Raw genomic sequence first — 21020 nt, forward strand, 5'->3', positions numbered from 1 at the left:
TATATATATATGAGAGTGGTAACTGAAACAAATTATGTCTAATTTTTTAAAAAGAAAAAATTAATTTGAGGTACTCATAACTAAAAAAATCTATTTTTTTCATAATAATTCTATAGTTACTTTCACGGGCAATCATAATCGCTCAAATAGATCATCAGAAAAATTAAACGATAAAGAAAAAGATGAAGGAAAGAAAATAATACGAAATGGTAAAGTTTACCTTCCTCAAGAAGTAAAGAAGCATTTTCAATTGTATCAATTAGCATATTTGATGTCTTATCTGTAATGTTCAAATCAGAGAGGAACTCATAGATATAGTGTCCAGGTCGAGTAAAGCCAAGCTCTTTGGATTCAATTGGAATTTCAGCAATTCGTTTCTCAAGCTTTAGTAGAAGACCTGCACAAGAACAAAGATTTGTTCGAGTAAATTTTAAACTGTTTTTTGATAGAAGAAGAAGCCAACAGAAAAAAAAAAATGTAAAATATTTCTTTGAAAAAGATGATTTAAGAAAACCATAATAGAACCTATGGCTGAGAAAGTAGCTTTTAAGGAGACAAAAAAAGCTGCTCCAAACATTATCAAACAATCTCTATTCATAAAAAAATTGCCATCATTTAATGCTGAAGGGAGAAATAAACACAACCTGATTACAACAAAAGATTACACAACTATGAAATTAGAAACTACCCTTAAACAGCAACATTATGCCATTTCTACAACTACAGGCCTTCATTAATCATCAGATGATAAAAGAACAAAAATTTTTAAAGCAAATATGTGAAGCCCCTTAAGGAGAATGAAGTTGAACCTATAAACATTGAAATGCCTTTTAGTGTAATGGCTAGAATTTTGATAGAAATTCAACATCATGCCATTTCTACAACTACTGGCCTTTAATATCACATGATAAAAAGAAAAAAAAACTTCAAAGCAAATATGTGAAACCCCTCCAGTAGAAAGAAGCTTAACTCCTAAACATTGAAACACCTTTTGGTGTAACGGTTGGAATTTCAATAGCAATTTCAAAGTTAAGCTTGCTCGCAAGGAGCACTCTTGTGATGGGTAACCTCCTGGAAGTACACCAATGGGGCAAAAACTATGAGGCCATTAGGCCAAAAGGGACAATAAATCACGATGGTGAGAGTTCAGGTTGTACAAATGGTATCAAAGCATTATACCAACTTAAGATGAGAACTAAGTTTTATACAAAACTAAGTGTTACGCCATGAGAGCCACCTCTTGAACCCAAGATAGAACAACATTGTGGGACCTACTTTTTTAATATGTAAGGGGCACCTCTAGAATCTTATCTATCAAGTGAACTATTCTGGTTTAGAACACTGACGAGAAAGACAGTTACTCGAGTAGGGAAAATTAGAAAACCCCTTAAGTAGAATGAAACCGAACACTTAAACATTGAGGCATCTTTTGGGGTAACAGTTTGAACTTCGATAGAAACTCCAAAGTTCAATGTGTTTACGCACTTCTAACATGGATAACCTCCTATAAAGTTACACCAATGAGGCAAAAATAGTGAGGCCATTAGACCAAAGTGAACATAATCTCAATGGGTGAGAGTTTGAGATGTTACAAAATAGGCTAGAAAAAGCTTTTCCTTTGCAATTAAGGATGCATTTTTAGCACCTCATAATCTGAGGATTAAAATGATATCGAAAATATTACTAGCATGGAATGGATGGTTAAGCGCAACAAAAGAAGGTGCTTCCTAAGGGCATATATAGAGAGCTCATCCGGCTTACCTCTAGAAATAAGCAATATGAATAAATCATGCTCATAGTATAAGAACGATGAAGAGTCATAACATGTTGTTAGGCCTTATTTTGTCGGTAGGCTACACCAGAATCTTACTAATTCTGAGGAAAAAAGTGATAAATATAGAAGAGGGGAAATTGCATACCAACATAAGGGTACAAAATAAATGAATAAAGAACTCATAACCACTTACTATTCTTAAATTCCCTTATTTAGAGAGAGTGATCTAGAAACTCAGAGAGCTACGGAATAAGTTATGCATGTAATTAAATTTTTTTAAAATAGAAAAAAAATAGGGACATGCAGCACAATTACGGAACTCGAAGTAAAACTAGTGGTAGGTCAACGACTATGGAGGAGTCACTGAGTCTTTTGATGATGATTGTCAAATAGCCCCTAATATTGGCTTATCAGGCAAGTTTAATGACGGAATTCAGTGAGTCCCTTGTAAGCCTAAGAGGATATTTCCTTTGCAGTTGGTTGGCAAATACATCTTGAGCTCAATTGATGAGTCCATATAGGAATTGATAGGTAAGTTCACTTGGAACATAACTAGCAAGCCTATCCGAGACCTTGGCTAATGAGCTCCATTCTCAACCCATCTAGCAAGTTTGCCATGAGCTCAGTTTGACAAGCTCATCCCCATACTTTAATGTGGGCAAAGAGAAAATTTTTTTGGTATATATTTATTTCTACGGTTCTCTTGTATCTTTAAAAATGATAGTAAAACAAAAAAAATTAAGAAAACAATTTGCAGTATATAGGCAAAGTTGATACCTAGCTCATCTCTTTGATCAAGTTTGTTTTTTTTTTGTATGATCAATGTACTATCTTATCCATCCTATGAAAACTTTATCAATACAAAAATTGATATTTACTATACACAAAAAATGGGTATCAAAATTTAAGAAAAAATCATTGTGAGATAATGTTCATTGATATGATTGGCGTTTCAGAAAAAAGAAAGAAGCAGGTGAAAGTGAATAAGAAACAGTAACCCGATGACTAGTGTTGTCTATATTATAGTATTTTAGTTGTATAGTTCTAGAGGCATTACAGAAAAAATGTATGAAAGATTTCAATTAAAAAGCTTTGGTGCACATAAATTTATATTTGAAGCTATTTAAAAATTCTTACAATATATTTTGATGATTATTTTGTGTGCTTTCAATTCATTATTTATGAAGAATATTAGAAAGTTTGAAGTGTAATACATAATTTATGACAATTTAGGCCAACTAATATTTTACTTGATCCTGGTTAGAAAAATCAAGATGACATCTAGAGCAAAATAAATCTCATTGAATTGTCTTCCTTTGTTATACCTTTGTTGCACCAGAGGGGTCTAATTAAGATTGTCAAAAAAATCTCATAGTTCACGAACAGTTCGTGTTTGGCTCGCCGAATAGCCCTAGTTAGATTCATTCGTTAAACAAATGAGCTGAACACAAACAAATTTTTTTAAGCTCGATTTATAAACAAATCAAACATAAACAAAAAAGTTTGTTCATTCATGTTCAGCTCGATTTGACTCGAATTAATTAAATAATAAATAAATAATAATAGTATATTATTTATATATTAAATTTTTACATTGTACTTAAAAAAATATTAAACTTTATTAAATTTTAAATAATTTGAGCTAGGATTACAAATGAAAAATAATTTTTTTTATGTTGGATATGTAAATACAGAAGAATAGGATGATATATACGTAAATGTTGCTAATAAATTAATCGTTGTAGCTTTGTCCCACCCTTTCTCCCCCCATCACGCCATCCGCGGTCCCGCCAAGAAATAATCTGTTGGATATGTAAATACATAAGAATTGAGCGTTATGTTTGTAAATGCCCAAAAATATATCACTGCACCTCGTAGTCCAACCTTCCCTCTGCTTCCAGCCACACAGTCCGCCCTCTTTTAATACAAAATCAGGAATTACTGAATAAGCACTTTAACATTTGCTCTTTAAAATGTAAGAATGAACCTCAATTTTTCGAAAACCAATTTCACGCCTAACGTGGGCACGAGTTATGTGGCTGTAAAAGTGAATTTGAGTTTTTAATCTCTACTTGAGAAATTTTAAAGTAAAAAAATATTTTTTAATTTAAATATATTATTTGATTTATTAAATTTAAATAAATTATTATTTCAAGCCAAACATGAGCTTCATTTGAAGAAATGAGTTTGAATCGAGTTGAACACGAAGAGACAAGTTACCAGTCATTTCTAATACGAGTCAAACACGAATAACAAAAAATTCGAATAACTCGAGCACGAAAAAGCCTTAGGCTCGCTCAAGCTCGACGCATTTACACAATTGGATCTAACAAGATGTGACATGACCCTAACAACCAATGTACAACATTTGAACTCAATCTAACCATCTTCTCAAAATCACATTATGAAGAAATGAACTTCAATTGTACTGAATTTGCTTGCCAAGGTGTTTACAGTTTGTGTTGAAATAACTTGGGCATATTGTATAACAAATTATCTTAATCTATTAGAATTAAATGAAAAGATGGCACTCAATAAGACACACTGGAGAAAAAGGATTATGTAGCCAACCCCACTTAGTGGGATAAAGGCTTGATGTCGGAGGAAACTCTAACCCACAACAAAAATAATAATATTATTGTTGAATTTCAAAGTTTACAACATGACTCATCAAAACAGGAAATAAACAACAACGCAAACATAAAGACACAACATAAACTACAATAAGTGTTGCAAAAACATAAAATGTCTCTTCGGGGCCGAACTACAACCAAAGTACCACCTGAACCCTTGGAGACGGTCACCACCTCGGATGAGTTACAGCCAGAGCACCTTCTCGCTATCAAATACAGCCCCTGAAGAGAAAGAATGCCTCAAAGGTAACACTCAGAAATTTGCACTCATCCCAATCTCCTTTCCCAAGCAAAAAATGCTCATATATATATAATAGGGATTAGGACTTAATTAGGCAATGCTTTCAATTAGAAACTAGAATAAAAATGAAGAAATAGAATAAGCAAAGATTTATAATAGGGGATTTCATGCAAAAGGAAAGAAATGGAAAAGGCAGGCATGAAAGAGGTAGGAAATAAAATAGGAGAATCGTAGAAAAGAAAAGAAAGAAAGAGGGGAACGAAAAAGTAAGGGGAGGAAATTTGGACCGCAGTACTGCACTGTTGCTGTTGCAGTGCCGCAACTCGACAAAAGTTGCCACGTCAATCTCCCGGGGTTGGAGAAGCTTCAACCTCATTCATCGAATCTTCTAGGGTAGAAAAATTTTAGTGGGGGCGGTTTGGGTAGGGACTGATCTAGGAAACTTTAGGATAGGACTAGGGTTGGATTAGCTCTGATACCAAATGATACAGGAGGAAGCCCCAAATCACAACAGAAATAGTAATATTATTGCTAAATTTCAAAGATTGAAATAGGACTCGTCAAAACATGAAATAAACGACAACAAAACAACAACACAAACATAAAGACACAACACAGACTCCAATAAGGGAATGCGGAAATATAAATGTCCCTTCGGGGCCGAGCGACAGCCAGAGCACCACCCAAACCCTTGGAGACAGTCATCACCTCGGAAGAGTTACAGCCGAAGCATCTACTCACTGTCGAATACATCCCCCAGAGAGAAGAATGCCTCAAAGACAACACTCAGAAATCTACACTCATCTCAATCTCTTTTTCTAAGCAAAAACAACCCCTATATATAAGAGGGATTAGGACTTATATTAGACAATGATTTCAATTAGGAAATAAAATAAAAAAGAAGTAGTATAATAGACATAGATTTATAATAGGAGATTTCATGAAAAAGGAAGAAAATAGAAAAGGCAAGCATAAAATAAGTGGGAAATAAAATAGAAGAATCATAAAAAAAGAAAGGAAGAGAGAAGGAAACGAAAAAAAAGATGAGAGGAAATTTGGGTCGCAATACTGTAGCAGCTACAGTACCGAATCCGCAGCACAGTTGCTGCTACAGTGTCGCAACCCAGAAAAAAGCTTCGCATCAAGGCTTATTTTTGTACTAAATTTAACAATCATTCATTGTGCATTCATATTTTCTCTATGTTATAGTAATTTTAGATATAAAAATATATATTATGTTATAGTAATTTTAGATATAAAAATATATATTAAACTGTTAATTACTCACAACAATTTTAAACAAATACTTTGAGAACAAACTCTTGCAATAAAAATAAGTGGAAAAAGAAAAATCATTTATCATAGACATGGTCCAAAAAGAGAGAGTTACTTATACTAATAATTGCTTTGTATTTCTTTAGTTTGAATTTTATATATCAGTGACTTCCAATTTATTGAATAATTATTTTCATTAATCAATGCCAGTAATTGAAATTTAAATTTTACCATCAAATCATTTGTTATTGCCTTGATAATTTCCACCACTCGGACAAGCTCATGACAAAAGGGGACAACACCACTAAAGAATGCTCAAGTAGAACTCTTAGAGATAGGTTTAACCAATAATGTAGGTCGATTTGGATGGAACTAACTAAAATCATCACGTATATCTGTTTTATAGCTTATACTTAGTCACTTGCACTTTACATCAATGTCTATATAATGATCTATATGTCGAATGCTTCTATACAATAGAGTTGGAGCAAATATTACACTCAAGGTTAGAAATTGAGATACTCTCGCAATTAGCATTGTACCATTATAATTACAGTCACATAAGTGAGTAAAGACTTGTGTCTGAAGGCTTCATCATATGATATAATAAGCATACGTGCTTATTCACTAATACAAATTAATATTGAGCTTATAACTTAATCACTCACTTCTATGCCAACAGACTTCAATTTGTGTATTTAATTTTTTATATAGTTCTAACATGCTGACTTTATTGCATTGGTTTGAAGTGAGAAACTACCACTTACGGTGAAACTAGAGTACATAACACAACCATCAGAAAGTTTGCGCAAAATGTATACCTCTGAGAATAGAATAGGTTTCCGGATCATATCGTTTATCAGCTGCTCTTTCAAGTGCCCTCTTCTCGATACAAAGGTCAATGCATTCTTTTGCTTCGGTTATACAAACAGTCAGATAACTGGAGGGCAAGTCAAATGAAGCTGCATCAGCGCATATGCTATCCTGCATGTAAAAAAATATAGGAAGATTTACACATACAATTTAATTATTTTGTATTTAAATCCTAACACCTAAACATCAATTATTACATACATGCCACCTCCCTATATATGAAAAGGTGTATTTCACCTTTTAAAAGTTAAAATAGTGCATCTTTGATGTGATATGAAAGATTTGGGTGCTATGAAAGTAAAAAAGTAAAAATTAACAGCACGATATGTAAATACATAAGAATTGAGTGGCATGTATGTAAATGCCCCAAAAATATATAATATATTCATCTTCACATCTGTCAGAACACAATTATAAAAGAATTGAAAACCGCAAATTTAATGCTCAACTGTTTATCAACTTTTTACAGGAATTGTATCATTTCTAGAAGTATAGAGGCCCATTAAGCCAGTAAAATCAGCGTGCTGTATTTCATAAGCAAAAAAAATTAATTGGAGAACTCTTTAAAAAAAATCACATTGAAATCCGATGCCACTTTTGAGACGAAGTGAAATAAGCATTATTCCTTGAAAGCCTATATGATCAATAACCGTTAAATTGAGAAACAAACAAAAGAAGTTACTCAAGAGTGATGCAGAGCAGTGAGCTCAATGACAGAATCAATAGGGAAAAACAAACTAAGAAGCGATCAGATTCCATATGACATTGATAGACGCATTTTTTAATAAAAATGGACCTTTTTCCGTTTAATGATAGGCACGTAAATAAATAAAAGTAAATCTTTTTGTATAGTTTTAACCAACAGAAAAAAAAAAGAAGATCGACATAAAGATGACTCAAATCTTATGAATTTGCGTATGTAACACCTAAATTTGAATTTTTTCATATATGCCACCTTACTCATGCATCACTTTTTAAAAGTTAAAAGGTGGTTATTTTATGTGATATGAAAATTTTCGGTGATATAAACGTAAAAAGAAAAGCCTAGATGTTAGATAGGTAAAAACATAGAATTTAGGTGGTCTGAATGTAAATATGCATATATATATACCAGGTTGTGAGCTTCATCAAAAATAAGCACAGCATTGCTCCATGAGATGCCGGATAAAGAACTTCGGTTTCCAGGATCAATGAGATAGTTATATGGTGCAAACAAAATATCAACAGCCTTGTGAAGCTCGCGGCTTATGTAGTAGGGGCATCTGTGTAATAGTGACTCTCATAAATTAAAGCAATTCAAGGCAATAGTAATAACACATCAAAAGTACAAATGTAATTAAATAAAAGTGTTCTGGAGCTTGGATATGATAACTTACGCATCTTTTGTCCTCCCAATCTTAACCAGATCCTCTATGTCGAAAGGATCATTGCCAATATCTTGACGATTTTTCATGAACTCTACAAGGGTTTAAGCATGTCAGTGACATTAGAAATAATCACACCAGAAATATATACATACATACATACATACATATATATATATATATATATACATACATATAATGGAGAAAAATATGTCGTTCCGCTATGCTAGGGTTCCACCCCATGGCGAACCCTAGCGTCTCGCGTTGATTCCTTTCTGCTTCGGGATTCAGCGTCGACTTGCGTCGCCTGCTTCGTCTCGGTGGTCTGCTTCCATTCGCGTCGTCGGGCTGGGTTGTGATTCTTGTCTACGCCTCGTCTGCGACAAAGCCGCTCGATCTGCGTCTGTGACAGTCAGATCTTCGTCTGCTCGGCTCAGAGCGTCTGCGAGTTGCTCGACTTCGTCTGAGCCGCTCGTCTTTCTGCTAGGCTCAGCACGCGAGTCTGTGACAGAGCCGCTCGTTTCAGCCTCTGGAGTAGGCGTCCACGACATATCCTGCAGCTTTTGGCACTAGCTGCGGTAATGGCCTCAGGGGTTTCTTACGCCACTGCCCTCATCGGTGATAACCCCGCCAAACCCTCCTATGCTACAGTGGTTCACAAACGCAGCTCCCATTTTCACCTCGCAGATAGTGTGGTATTCCCGCAGAGTTACCATGATTCTATTGCAAGAAATGACGATTGCAATCTCATAAAAAAAGTAGAGAAAATGACGGGCAAACCAGCAATTTTCTTCTCTGACGCTGAAATTCCAACTCGTGCAGGAAAATACAAACTTATACTAGTTGAAAAGTTTCAATTAGGTTGCCCGAAGATGAAGATCAGAAAGGTTTTTGAAGATTTCAAACTGGTTGGGGATTGACAGGTGGGTCATTTCGATGGAAGACATATTATGATACAGTTGAGCACAGAAGATGATTACACGAGGATTTTCTCAAAGAAATTCATCACAATTGAGGGCAAACATATAAAATTGCTCAAATGGACCCCCAATTGCACCTACCTGGTTCTCATTACTTGAACTCAAGTTTCTTTTCTTTGATCTACCTATCTTATATGCAATTGGGACTATACTTGGAAAACATTTGCAGGTAGATTTACCTACAGTTCATTTCTCAAGACCCACTATTGCAAGGATTTTGATTGAACGAGATATTACACTACCGGATGTAGAAGAAGTTTGGCTTGGTTATTGGTAAAAAAAACATTATGGAACAAAAATTATACTACTGCAAGCACTGCAAGATGTTTGGACACCCGTAGGAGAAATGTTTCAAATTGCACCCACGGTTGAGAACTAATAGTCAAAAACAGGAATACACCGTTAGCGCACCCCATGTTGCTCCCAGCAAACCTGATAACAACCAACCTGAGGAGGGATTATGAGGAGAGAAACACCACAAGACAAGAGTTGATGTCTGCCTTGGGATCCCTTCTCCTAATCATACTACAATGGATAATGTTCGAAATGAAAATCAAAATAGTCCCGCAGCTCCTATTCAGGAAGCATCAGGTGCAGATGTAACAATTCACACTTCACATACACTGAAACCTATCGCGGTGGCAACGATTGTCTTTCCTCCTATTGTGGTTCAAACATCAAATTAGATCGAGGATCATATGAGTCAGTCTTCAGATGAAGAATATCAGGTTTACACTTCTCGGCGGAAGAAGAAGTTTGGGGGCTCACTCCAACTTGGAAACTTAATGGATGATATTTTGGTTACTCCTGACAATGACACGACTCTTCAAAGCTTGTTATATGTTTCCGCTCCTAAAACTAAAGGAAGATGCGAGACTAAACTGGCTCGTCCCTAGCTACTATTTTCTGCATGTTTTAAATTTGTTTTTAATTTTTTTTGAGTTTATCTGTACCTTTTATTGGGGTTTTTATGTACTTGTATAGTATGGGTAGGGTGCCTCTTTGGACTCTTCTTATACAACCTTTATGTATACTTTTATTTCAATAAAATCAGCCCTTGGGCTTTTTATAGAATATATATATATATATATATATATATATATTGTCTTACCTATGCATGAAAAGGAATATTTCATTTTAAAAATTAAAATAGTGATATTTTTTTAGGTGATATAAAATATTTGGGTATTTACCAGTCACATTAAGGTGATGTCGACACTTCCGCTTTTTGCAAATGGTGTGGCAAGCAACATTTTGCGTTCTACCACGAAGCTGCCTCACGTCATCATGAATGCACATTTGCTCCCGAGAACCTAATATCCCCATTCGAGGCCTGCAAGTTTGTCACAATTACATGAAATCTATTAATCTCTGAAGAATATAGTTCTGGCATTCAAAATCCTTTAGGTGCATTGGAATTATGATTATACATAAGATTTATGTATGATATTCAAACAATTACAGAAGAAAGGTACAATATATATTTTAGTTCTACCTGTAATTGGTTGCTTTTAGTTCCCGTATGACTTGCTTCAACTGGCTATGAGTGCGAGAACTATAAATAATGACAGGAAATTCTGATTTTGGACTTTGTGTTGATTGACTATCAGGCGGTTGGCTACCAGAAAAACAGCTTTTGGCTTCATCTACCTTCAGTGAAAAGTTGCCCAACGTCTTTCTCCAGGCTAGCGTGGCACATAGTAAGCAAAGAGTTTTCCCTGTTCCTGTAGGACTCTCCAACAAAGCATTACAACCCTGCAATGATAATACGAATTTCAGAACAATTAAGTAGTTCTTTGTAACTATTCTGTAGTTTGCATATAAATTTATATTTCATAATCTCAACTCACTAATAAAATGCAATGTTGTCTAAGTGCAGATATTAAGCAAATTGTTTACAACAATTGAATAAGATGCTAAAAAGGAGAAAGCTATGATATTAAAAACTATTGTGTGCAGTAAATCAAGCTAGAAGAGTGAGAATCCAGCTTGATAGCACAATCAGTTAGAAAATACTAATGACAAAAAATTTTCTACATGGAGATGTTTTAAAAGGAGAAAACGTGATACTCGCCCAGTTGAACAACAAATCACATTTATAAAGAGAAATAAAATGTATTTGATCTTCGCCGTCTTATTGGAGAATGAATTGATACAATGCAAGAATATATGTTTCCAAAGCCATCCTCAATAGTTGGGGGCTAGAATGGCACTGGCAATATTGATGCAAGCAATAACGACATTATAGAAAGTTGCAACTAATCATGGCGCTGGTCTTGCAGAAAAAGGCTGTAATTCAATTTTAGTGAGCAAAAGCTAATATAAAAAGTGCAAAAAGATACCCACTCTTCCCCATGTGACCGAGGTGTCAGTAAAATGCAAGGGTATGACTTGCTAAAGTTGTTATCAGTAGTTACAATGTCCAAGGATAGTTGGCACTATTGGTGTAAACAACGACCATTGTAAGGAGTTGCGAAAACAAGTAACAATGGACAAAAATAATGCATTCCAGTATGTAATCTGGGAGCAAATTTTGCGATCAAGTGCTGCGACTCATATTTTGTGGGCCTAAAACTCAAGTTTTGTGGGTTGGATTGTCACACAAATTTAGATACAATATGGCGTTGTAACATAGGTTTTGTTGTGATACAAGGGCTGCAACGCAAGAATCATCGTGAAACTAATCAAGATGTCATGCAAGGCTGCAACATCAGACCAATTATGGTTCAATCTTATTGTGATGAAGAACTTAATGGAGTATAAAGCAGTAGTGCAAGTCTCACTGTGAAATAAAACTACATAAAATGCAGAACTTGATATGGTCATAGTTGCAGCACAAGTCTTACCATGACGCAAAATTGTGATATAATTCTTGAGAGTAGTAGATGCTCTTAAGATTTCTCGAAGAATTGGGGAAATCTTCAAATATGAGGAAAATTTAAATAAATAAACAAAATGAATAACTATTTATAATTTCACAAAGCCAATATGATCCTTATCCAAAATATTCATCATAGTTATCAAAAATAAACATAAGGAATCGCACCCTCCTACAACCACATTATAATTGAAACTAATCTTGCCCCCAACTAACCTGCCTTGACTAGAACTAACCCAAGAAAACAAAATTAAACAAAAGACAGTGGAGTTCACTGCAAACAATATTATGTATCAGTATTATGAATGTAATAGAACATAGATCTTGATACTATGAGTGTATTGAGGGTGACAACTTGAGATCTCAAGGGTTTGAATTGGCAAGAATAATTTTGAAAAGGGTTATCACCACTTGAATGGGCTCATAGGAAACAACAAAATTGTCCATCCTAATTAGCAGCTGCGTTGCAAATCTTAATTAACAGTTGAAATGCAGAATGGCGTTTGATGTAATTAAAACAAGCAAAAACAACTTAATCCAGTGAGACAATAACTGGTAGAGGACATTAGTTGATAGAAACAATATCAAAATTTTAAAATCATTCAAAGAAGACTCGTCATCTATTGTTTTCTGCATGGAATAACCTCACTTGGAAGGATTATTGCATCTCAAATGAATCATGAAATAATGTAATATCAAATGGACAAATCTTCCAATAATGAATAGCATAGAACTGAGCACGCATGGAAAAGATTGGAGACTACCGCCATGTTACACACAGAGAGAAGGACCGGTGGAACTAAACAGAGAGCCTCCCATTATAACTGTAAACAAAAATGGTAACTAAATGAACCAGCCTCAATCAAAGTCATTGGCCTGAAATAGATTAGTTCACTATGTACTAACCATTTTTCGTCTCTCTAATATCTAATTCAAGTGAATCTTGTGCCTACAAACTGATTATAATGCATTAGATCTTGCAACGGGGTAAGCATATCAATCCAAGCTTTTTTGGTCTTCACTTTGATCAATCTGCGTGAATATATAAATTAGTTTGATTTCTTTCAGTTGCACCATCTTCTGTTTTTGCATCATAATTGGATAGCTTAAATATAACTAAGCCAAAAAAAAAACTTAGGGGTCATTTGGTGTCCTATTTTAGGCAGGATTTAAGCAATATTAGCTTTAATCCTACCAAATATAATTTTTGGGAGTATTAAATCCTTTTTTGATAAATCTCATTTCAGTATCATTATTGGTTAAATCCGTGATTTATTAAATCCCCCAATTCTGAAGTCTTAACGGATTCAAGAATTTCTCCCCCTCTTAAAAAAAAAAAAAAGAATAGTCAAACAATTTATCATGATTTAGCAAGTTTCAATGGTTATCATGTCAAACAATATTTAGATTTTAATCCTCTCTATATACTGATTTCCAGGATTTACTAAATCATGCTAAAAAATCCTACTTGTAGCCAAACAGAACCTCAGGCTCCAGAGTGGCTGAAAAATTCAAATGTATTAGCCGACCAAAAGGAAACATGATGTGGGAGACCTTAGCTATTGAACAACTGATAATGACCGTATACTCCTAAATCTAAAACCAAACACAAAGTGCTCAACAAAAGAGAAGCTCCTGTGGAAGCCAACGACGAATTATACGTAAACATGAGAGAAGAACTTGCCTCCTGCAAAGATTGTATGACCTTTTCCATGTATACAAGTTGACAATCATAAGCTTCATAAGGGAAATCCACATTAATTCCCCTGATTTTATAGATGGGCATCTCGGAGGCTTGGAAAGACTAGAATGCTTCGCTGAGGACGAGATAGAGCTGAGTCGTAGAGACGAAAAGAGTGAATGGATTTATCACTTCCCTATTGGCTCCCACGAGACAACATCCTTCCGCCATTGAAATCTTCGTAAATTAGACAACCCTGGCTGAAATCGCTTTGGTGATTAGGGTTTCGCAGCTTGAAGTAACATTGTGAAGCCATTGAATGCCAGTAAAGAAGATAAAATAGCAGAAATTTAGCGACGATCTCTCTTCGCGCGCAGATTGAGATTTAAGTCCGAGAGCGGGGAGGGTTTTAGGGCTTAAAACTGGTTGGTAGATTTTATAAAATAGCAGTGTTTCGGGTTCAATGTGTGTAATTACCCCTATTTAATAAGATTAACAGGTTTTAATCAAACTTGTTAAATGGAATTACAACTAAATCATTATTTAGGAACTAATTATGCTTGATACTTGCCAGAAAATTCGTGGTGTTAGAGTAATGCATTATTGTTCTAACATTGCACGAGAATTTAACAAATACTCAGATAAAATAAAACAATCAATAGTGACACCAGAAATTTTTACGTGGAAAATTTGTAAACAGAAAAAAACATGGGGCTTAGCCTAGTTGAAAAAATTCATTATAAATTGGATATTACATGTGCAGTCCCTTGTCCCACAAGTAGGAAAACGTTGAACAATCTTTCGAGTTGAGTCGTTGCACGAATAAACTTGTTGTAAAAAGTGAGTGGCGGCTGATGTTGATCGATGAAGGCTGGCATGTGGCGTTTGATGGCTGTCTGTGGTGGTCAACGGTCATCAACCGTAGTTAACGATGGTGGGTGGTGTTGGAGTGATGTTAGACTTCAGCACCTCAAAATTTCAAGCTTTTATTCGGGGTTCAAGCTCTCCTCCCTCTCATGAGAGGGGTGGGGCTCTCTTTATATTGTTCTAGATGTAATTAATATAAGAATATGAACCATTTTGATCAGACGATCCGAAGAACAATCTTTTATCAAACGATATTTGATGGACATTCGAGTGTCTTAACGATATCGAAATTGAGCAATATTAGGCTCGTTGGATTCGTCTTGTCGACATGCTCGATTCGACTATAAACTTGCTATATTTGATATTCATTTGACATTCAAAATATATCCAGAAAATTTTCAAAAGTGGTTTAATGACTTGATATGAGACTGATTTGACTAGAATTGAACTAATTTTGGTAACATTGACTTCTTCTTGTCGAGCCACTCAATTTGACTGTAAGTTTGCTGAAATTGGAGTTCTAGATGACTTTTAATCGATATTTAAAACTTTTTTGCTCAAAAAGTTAACTCTAGAGCCATATCACGCTTCGAGATTTGTGCTGAATGATGAAAATTTGGTTGAGGTGTATAAATGATAAATGATGATTTGTGATTAGCATGCCAACATTTTAAAGTAAATCTTAATTAATCAAAATGAAAAGTGACATAATTGCAGTTATAGAAACAAAAATATGCTGTTAATTTACATGTTGACACATTCAGTTAAAAGTTATTAGTGATTGGGATGTTAACTTAAGACTATTTAAGGATTAAGAGGGATTTCAATGAAGTAATTAGTGCTTCTGATTGAATCATTTGTTATTAATTAAATTAATTATGAACAGCAATTGGGGCTTAAAAAATTTTAATATTCGGCCTTGATTTTTTAATCTATTTTGATCTTCATTAAACCAAATAAATTAAAAAATTCTAATGCTCACTCACCTATCATAAAACAACTAATTATGAAAATAAAATCAAATGTTAATGCATTTAATAGCATTATTTAATTACTCCTCACATATAACATAAGTCTACTCTTTCAGCGGTTGTTACAATAATTCACTTTTTGTTATATATCCTATTTCCTAGGAAAAAATTTGCTTACGTAAGACGTACGTAGCGTTGCGTACATAATAGAGGTTATATAAGCGTTATATTGACATTATATTTGCGTTATATCTTTTGTAACCTCCATGTAACATCTGTATAACCTACCTCTAACATATCTGAACTCACAAATAAGTTTCGCACTACTGTTTTCAGATATTTGTAGGTTGCATGAAAGTTATATAAAGGTTGCACCGGATATAACGTGAATATAATATCAATATAACACCCATATAACCTCCATTATGTAAACAACGCTGCGTACGTCTTACGTACCCAAATTTTTTCCTACTTCCTTAGGCTATAAAAAAGTTAATAAAATAAAAAGAGGAAGGTTTACATACATACAGCTCATTTTCTAGGTATTGACATATCTACCAAGTAAGCTCCAATTTTTACAAACAAATGATAAATCCTGCCTACGCATAAAACGGTGCATCAATTCATGAAGATTAAAATGGTGGATTTTTTTTTTTTAATTTCTAATGTGAAAGACTTTCGTGGCATAAATAAAAAAATAAAATTTAGGGGTTATATATATATATAATTTTCAATTTTATTAGTAATTTAAATAACAAATATTATAAAAGTAATACATTTTTTTTAAAAAAATGTTTTTAGTATTAATTTTATTAATAAAAATATTTTCATTACCAACATTTATAAATTTAATTCAAAAAATCTATTTAATTTTGATTTAATAATTTATTTTTAACCAAGAATGATATATAATTAAGAATTCTAAAGAAACTTGATCTGAGCTTTATTAATCATTAAATTTACAAAATAATTTAATTAATCATAAAAAACATTTTTAGAGCTTTCAATACCATAAACTTTATTCTAACAATCCCCAAAAAAAAAAAAAAAAAAATATTATTGTGTTGATTTTTTTATAACATTCATTCTATTCTTTTAAGTATTTTCACAATTTTTTAATTTTCCTGCCAATCAAGTTATGAAGATTTACAAAACATTCTTATATATTTACAAATATAACACATAGATTTTGCTATTTACAGATATAAATCCTTGGTCAGAGAGTCAGAGAGGCTATCATACGAGCCTCCAGTCACCCCTAATGTGTCTAACAATTCGATGCAACGCCTCCTTAAAGTCAACAGTGTCAGAGGAGATTTGAACCCCCACATGAGCATAAATATTAAAATATACATGTTTGCATACATATAAATGCACAAGACCTATGTGATATGCATGTAACTCTCCCTTAATTATGATAAAAATATCACATATCAATTTTTTTAAGGAAGATTTACATACATACCATCTTACATATGCATGAAAAGGTGTATTCCACTTCTTAAAACACGAAGTGATGGTATTTTTTATGTGATAGTCAACATTTAGAAGGTATAAATGTAAAAAAAAAAAAAAAAAAAAAAAAGGTAAAGTCTATATATTAGATAGGTATATATGTAAATGTCCCTACTTCCAATTGACCTATTTTTTTCCTTGAAAAATCAAAAGCCGCCCACCTTTATTTTCTCAAATTGACGTTTGCACAGCCTTCGGACAACTTACTACTTGGATTATCCATTTGCCTCCATACCTGCCTAACTCTTGTGTAAATTTCTCTTTGGGACAGAAGCCATTTGACAGAACATATTCCAATTTCTAACACCTTCCCATTGTTTCTGCTAAGCAGGCAACTGCTAATTGACAAAAAATGACATAGATTATATATGTAACTTCTGACAAGTTTAGGAAGAGAGGGGAAGAGATTTCAATGGAAGCAGAGATTGGGTCAATGAAGTTGCAGGCTCGAAGAGGATCGAGGAGAGAGACGAGGAATGTTGCGGCGATTTCAAGTAGTTTCCTCCCAGTATTTGGGGTAATGGTTGACGAAAATTTTCCTCGGTTGAAGAACTATGTCATCCTTCCCTTTGATCGACGATACAGGTTGGTGAATCCAAGCAATAAAATACAAGCTATTAATTATTTTTACAAATACAGTGCGCATATCCAAGATATATTTCTCGCATTTCATTTGAACCAATTCATGCTTGTGTAGTTATATACTGATATAACATCCACGAAACTTATTAATTCCTACAAAATGTAATTTCACAAATCTCTTCCAATTATCTTTTGGCAATAACCGCTAAGTTTAGGTGCAAAAATGCAAGCAAATGATAGACTTTGGCCTCGTTTGAGAGGACGTCCTGGCTCCGTTTCATCACAAAAATAGTTCAGCTTTTCGCTTGTAGGATCAAATTCTTCAGAAACATGTCTGTTACAATATCATTTTTCGCCATTTTGGGATTGCACCTTCAGCCCTTTGTTCTGCCATTTCAGATAGCTGTTGGGATCATTCAGTATTCCCTGATTCGTCCTCCACATATCTGTAATCCTGTCCTCCACATATCTGTAATCCTGTCGGATTCCGCTGCCGCCTCCATGTAATCAGCCATGGAAGACTTAACACACCTTTCAGTCCTCATTTAACACGGTATTTACAGTGTGTACACCGGAGAATCCAAAGACGGCTAGTCAAATGACCGGTTCTCGACCGATGACACAATTCTGCTATGTGGAATGGTCCCTGCCTCTGACAATAGCTTTGATATGTCTTATGTGTGTATGAAGATCGTCCGATCGAGCTTCAACAACAAATCAAGGTGTCCACCACCAATGTGTGCCTCCAGTGCCACGATAGGCCAATGGTGGGGGTGATGATTCATGTTTGGATGTAGTTACAGGTGTGCTACTCGAAACACCGAACTTTGGATCGAATAGAAGAACAGAAGAACCAAAAACTCTGATAGCTTGTCAGCTTGTAGAGAAGAACGATTCAAGTTGGCGGATGAATTTTCAAAGGTGACGGGGTTAGTATAGTCTTTTAACATCTACAATAGCATTAAAAAATGCACGCCAAATTTTATATTCAAACAACCATCACATTTGGTTATTTTATAACGGAGCTTTTTCAGATCTAGCTTTTAACCGAAATTTTCCCAAAGCTGAAGCCCTGTCAAATGAGCCCTTAATATTTAATTATGTGGACGTATCTCATTAGAAGTCCATCCTTATAATGGCTATATGCATATAAAATAGTCTACATAAGGCAATATTTCCTTGTAAAATTAACAGCTAAACTAAAATATGGTGAATCCACCCTTGATAAGAAAGAAAAATATAACCAAATAATTCAAAATAAAGAATAAACTATCTCCCTCAAGTTCTATAAAATGAACTAAATCTACTTCTTTTTTTTTTACATTTCTTAACCAAGATTGCTCAAAAATCGAAGAGAATATTATTAAGTTTTGACTGCTTCCACCAAATGATCACCTTAGTGTTCTTAGATCCATAAAACATCTTTTGACCAATGTCACCAAATGATTGCAGTCAATCGAGATCTGTTGATAGACATCCTAGCCCTCTCCTAACACTAATATCAATTGATGACCAACAATGATATATGTCATCACCAATCATAAACAGTGTTTTCCCATAATATCAAGCATAATTGCATATGCCAAGTCACTCAATCCCTATAACCTTTTAAAGAGAGCAATCGTGCCAACTATTTCTCGATGTTTGATGTCTGCTAATGGTTGATGTTCGCTAATGCTAAATTTGCCGGCAAAGTCTCTCAATCCTCCATTAACACAAACGAACTAAGCTAACTACCTCCCAATACCTATTAATGTCTTTGATCGACATTGAATGTTCAAAGATAAGCATCATCCAATATCCACGAACAACCATTCCCATCGACCTTCACACCAAATGTATGCCAATGTCAAATTCTAAATGCTCATCATCACCTTTCATTGACAACATTGATAACGCTTGTCATTCCTAATTAAGAACATTAACCCAAAGCATTGGAACCTTAAGGCCGCCAATATATGGTGGAGTTTAAAAGTAGAAGAGGAATCCCCCACACTTCTTCCTCTCTTAGCTCTAAGATATTTCATTCAACATTCTTCTTTCTCCCTTCCTCATCCCCATCCTTTTGTGCTGCTCTGGTATCCATTTAATGCTTATGGAATGTCGCGAAGATTAGTGAAGTGAATGATCTCATGATAGCTCAATGAAAAAAATAGGTAAGGAAGAATGTGGTGTCGATAGAATGTTAAATCGAGTTGACGGGTTGGGTTCGAGCTTGACCCAAAATTGGAATAACATGAAACTAGTTAACCCAAAACCGACACAAATATTAAACAAGTCAAAAAATCCAACCCAAACCTAACCCACTTTCAACCCGCTGACCCGAATCTAATTTTGTATAGCCTATTTAACATAAAAGATAACTATTTAGCTCAAATTCAGGTCAATCTTGGGTTAATATAGGGTTGGCTAGTCAATTTTGAGTAAATTTTGGGTTAACGCGTCAATTTAAGTTTGATGGGTCAACCTGAACCAACCCGAAAAATTAAATGAATTAGAATTTTTAACTCAAACTCGACCCAAAAGTTATTTGGGCCAACCCAAGCCCAAATTTTATAGTCAAGTTGGCATGCCAAATCAATTTTTTATATCCCCAGATGTTGATATGGGCTATTGCATTGGAAGTATGGGAAAAGTGCAGTGACACAACTTTAAGATAGATACTTGCCTATTTTTGTATCCAAGTATGTTCATGTGAAAGAATATATATCATATTCAAATAATAAGTGAAAGCCAATTTGTTGGGGTTACTTGGAATGGAGTAATGTTCATCGTGCTAGTAATTTTAGTTCAAGCACTAATCTGGACACAGGTATACACCTCAAAAATATAGAGATTTCTTTAAATATATTTTGCCCTTATTCATAAATCCAAAGCTTCTTTCCATAGATCAAATCTCACTCGGTTCAAGTTGCTACAAATAAACCTTCGAATGCTAAATGAAAGCTAAGCTTTTAAGAAGATTAAGTATATGATTGAGCTTGGCGAGTATGAGCTCCAATATACCTCACAAGCAACACAAAATTCTTAGTCTAGCAAATCATGAACGAGTATGGGGTAGAGAAGCAAATCCTAGCATGTTATTAAATGAAAGTCAGAGCTGAGATGTCAAATTTCAAAAGTTCCAAAATAAAGAGATCTCCTGGGTGGAAAACTAAGGCCTATTTGAAATAACTTTCTATTTTTTGGTTTTTTTTTAATTTTTGAAAAAAAAAACCAAACCCAAAAATAATGTGTTTACTCAGTTTTTCTATTATTTTGTTTTTTAAACACATGAGGCTTATTTTCAAAACATAAAAAACACAGAAATTGTGTCTTTGATATTTTAAAAAAAAAATTTCGAAGCATTACTTGTGTGAGGCTCCGCCACCCGCCGCTCCTCCATG

The 21020-nt window shown here is 34.3% G+C and overlaps 2 protein-coding genes across 2 annotated transcripts in view; one reads left to right on the forward strand and one right to left on the reverse strand.

Moving 5' to 3' along the window:
* The window catches only part of LOC110037042 (regulator of telomere elongation helicase 1), a 25504-nt gene extending 11365 nt beyond the window's left edge, over positions 1 to 14139 (reverse strand). The window contains exons 1-7 of the mRNA XM_020741604.1: positions 13703 to 14139; positions 10636 to 10895; positions 10334 to 10473; positions 8173 to 8254; positions 7908 to 8058; positions 6745 to 6907; positions 221 to 397 (exon numbers count right to left, since the gene is read on the reverse strand). Coding sequence (XP_020597263.1) covers positions 221 to 397; positions 6745 to 6907; positions 7908 to 8058; positions 8173 to 8254; positions 10334 to 10473; positions 10636 to 10895; positions 13703 to 13804 — 1075 coding nt within the window. The 5' untranslated portion in view covers positions 13805 to 14139. The remainder of the gene's footprint in view (positions 1 to 220; positions 398 to 6744; positions 6908 to 7907; positions 8059 to 8172; positions 8255 to 10333; positions 10474 to 10635; positions 10896 to 13702) is intronic.
* Positions 14140 to 17169: 3030 nt separating this feature from the next.
* Positions 17170 to 21020, forward strand: part of LOC110037057 (potassium channel KAT3) — a 31715-nt gene continuing 27864 nt past the window's right edge. Inside the window, exon 1 of the mRNA XM_020741631.1 lies at positions 17170 to 17637. Within this exon, the coding sequence (XP_020597290.1) occupies positions 17465 to 17637 (173 nt within the window). The 5' untranslated portion in view covers positions 17170 to 17464. The remainder of the gene's footprint in view (positions 17638 to 21020) is intronic.

The sequence above is a fragment of the Phalaenopsis equestris genome, unplaced genomic scaffold, assembly GCF_001263595.1.
Source record: "Phalaenopsis equestris unplaced genomic scaffold, ASM126359v1 Scaffold214330, whole genome shotgun sequence".
NCBI lineage: Eukaryota > Viridiplantae > Streptophyta > Magnoliopsida > Asparagales > Orchidaceae > Phalaenopsis > Phalaenopsis equestris.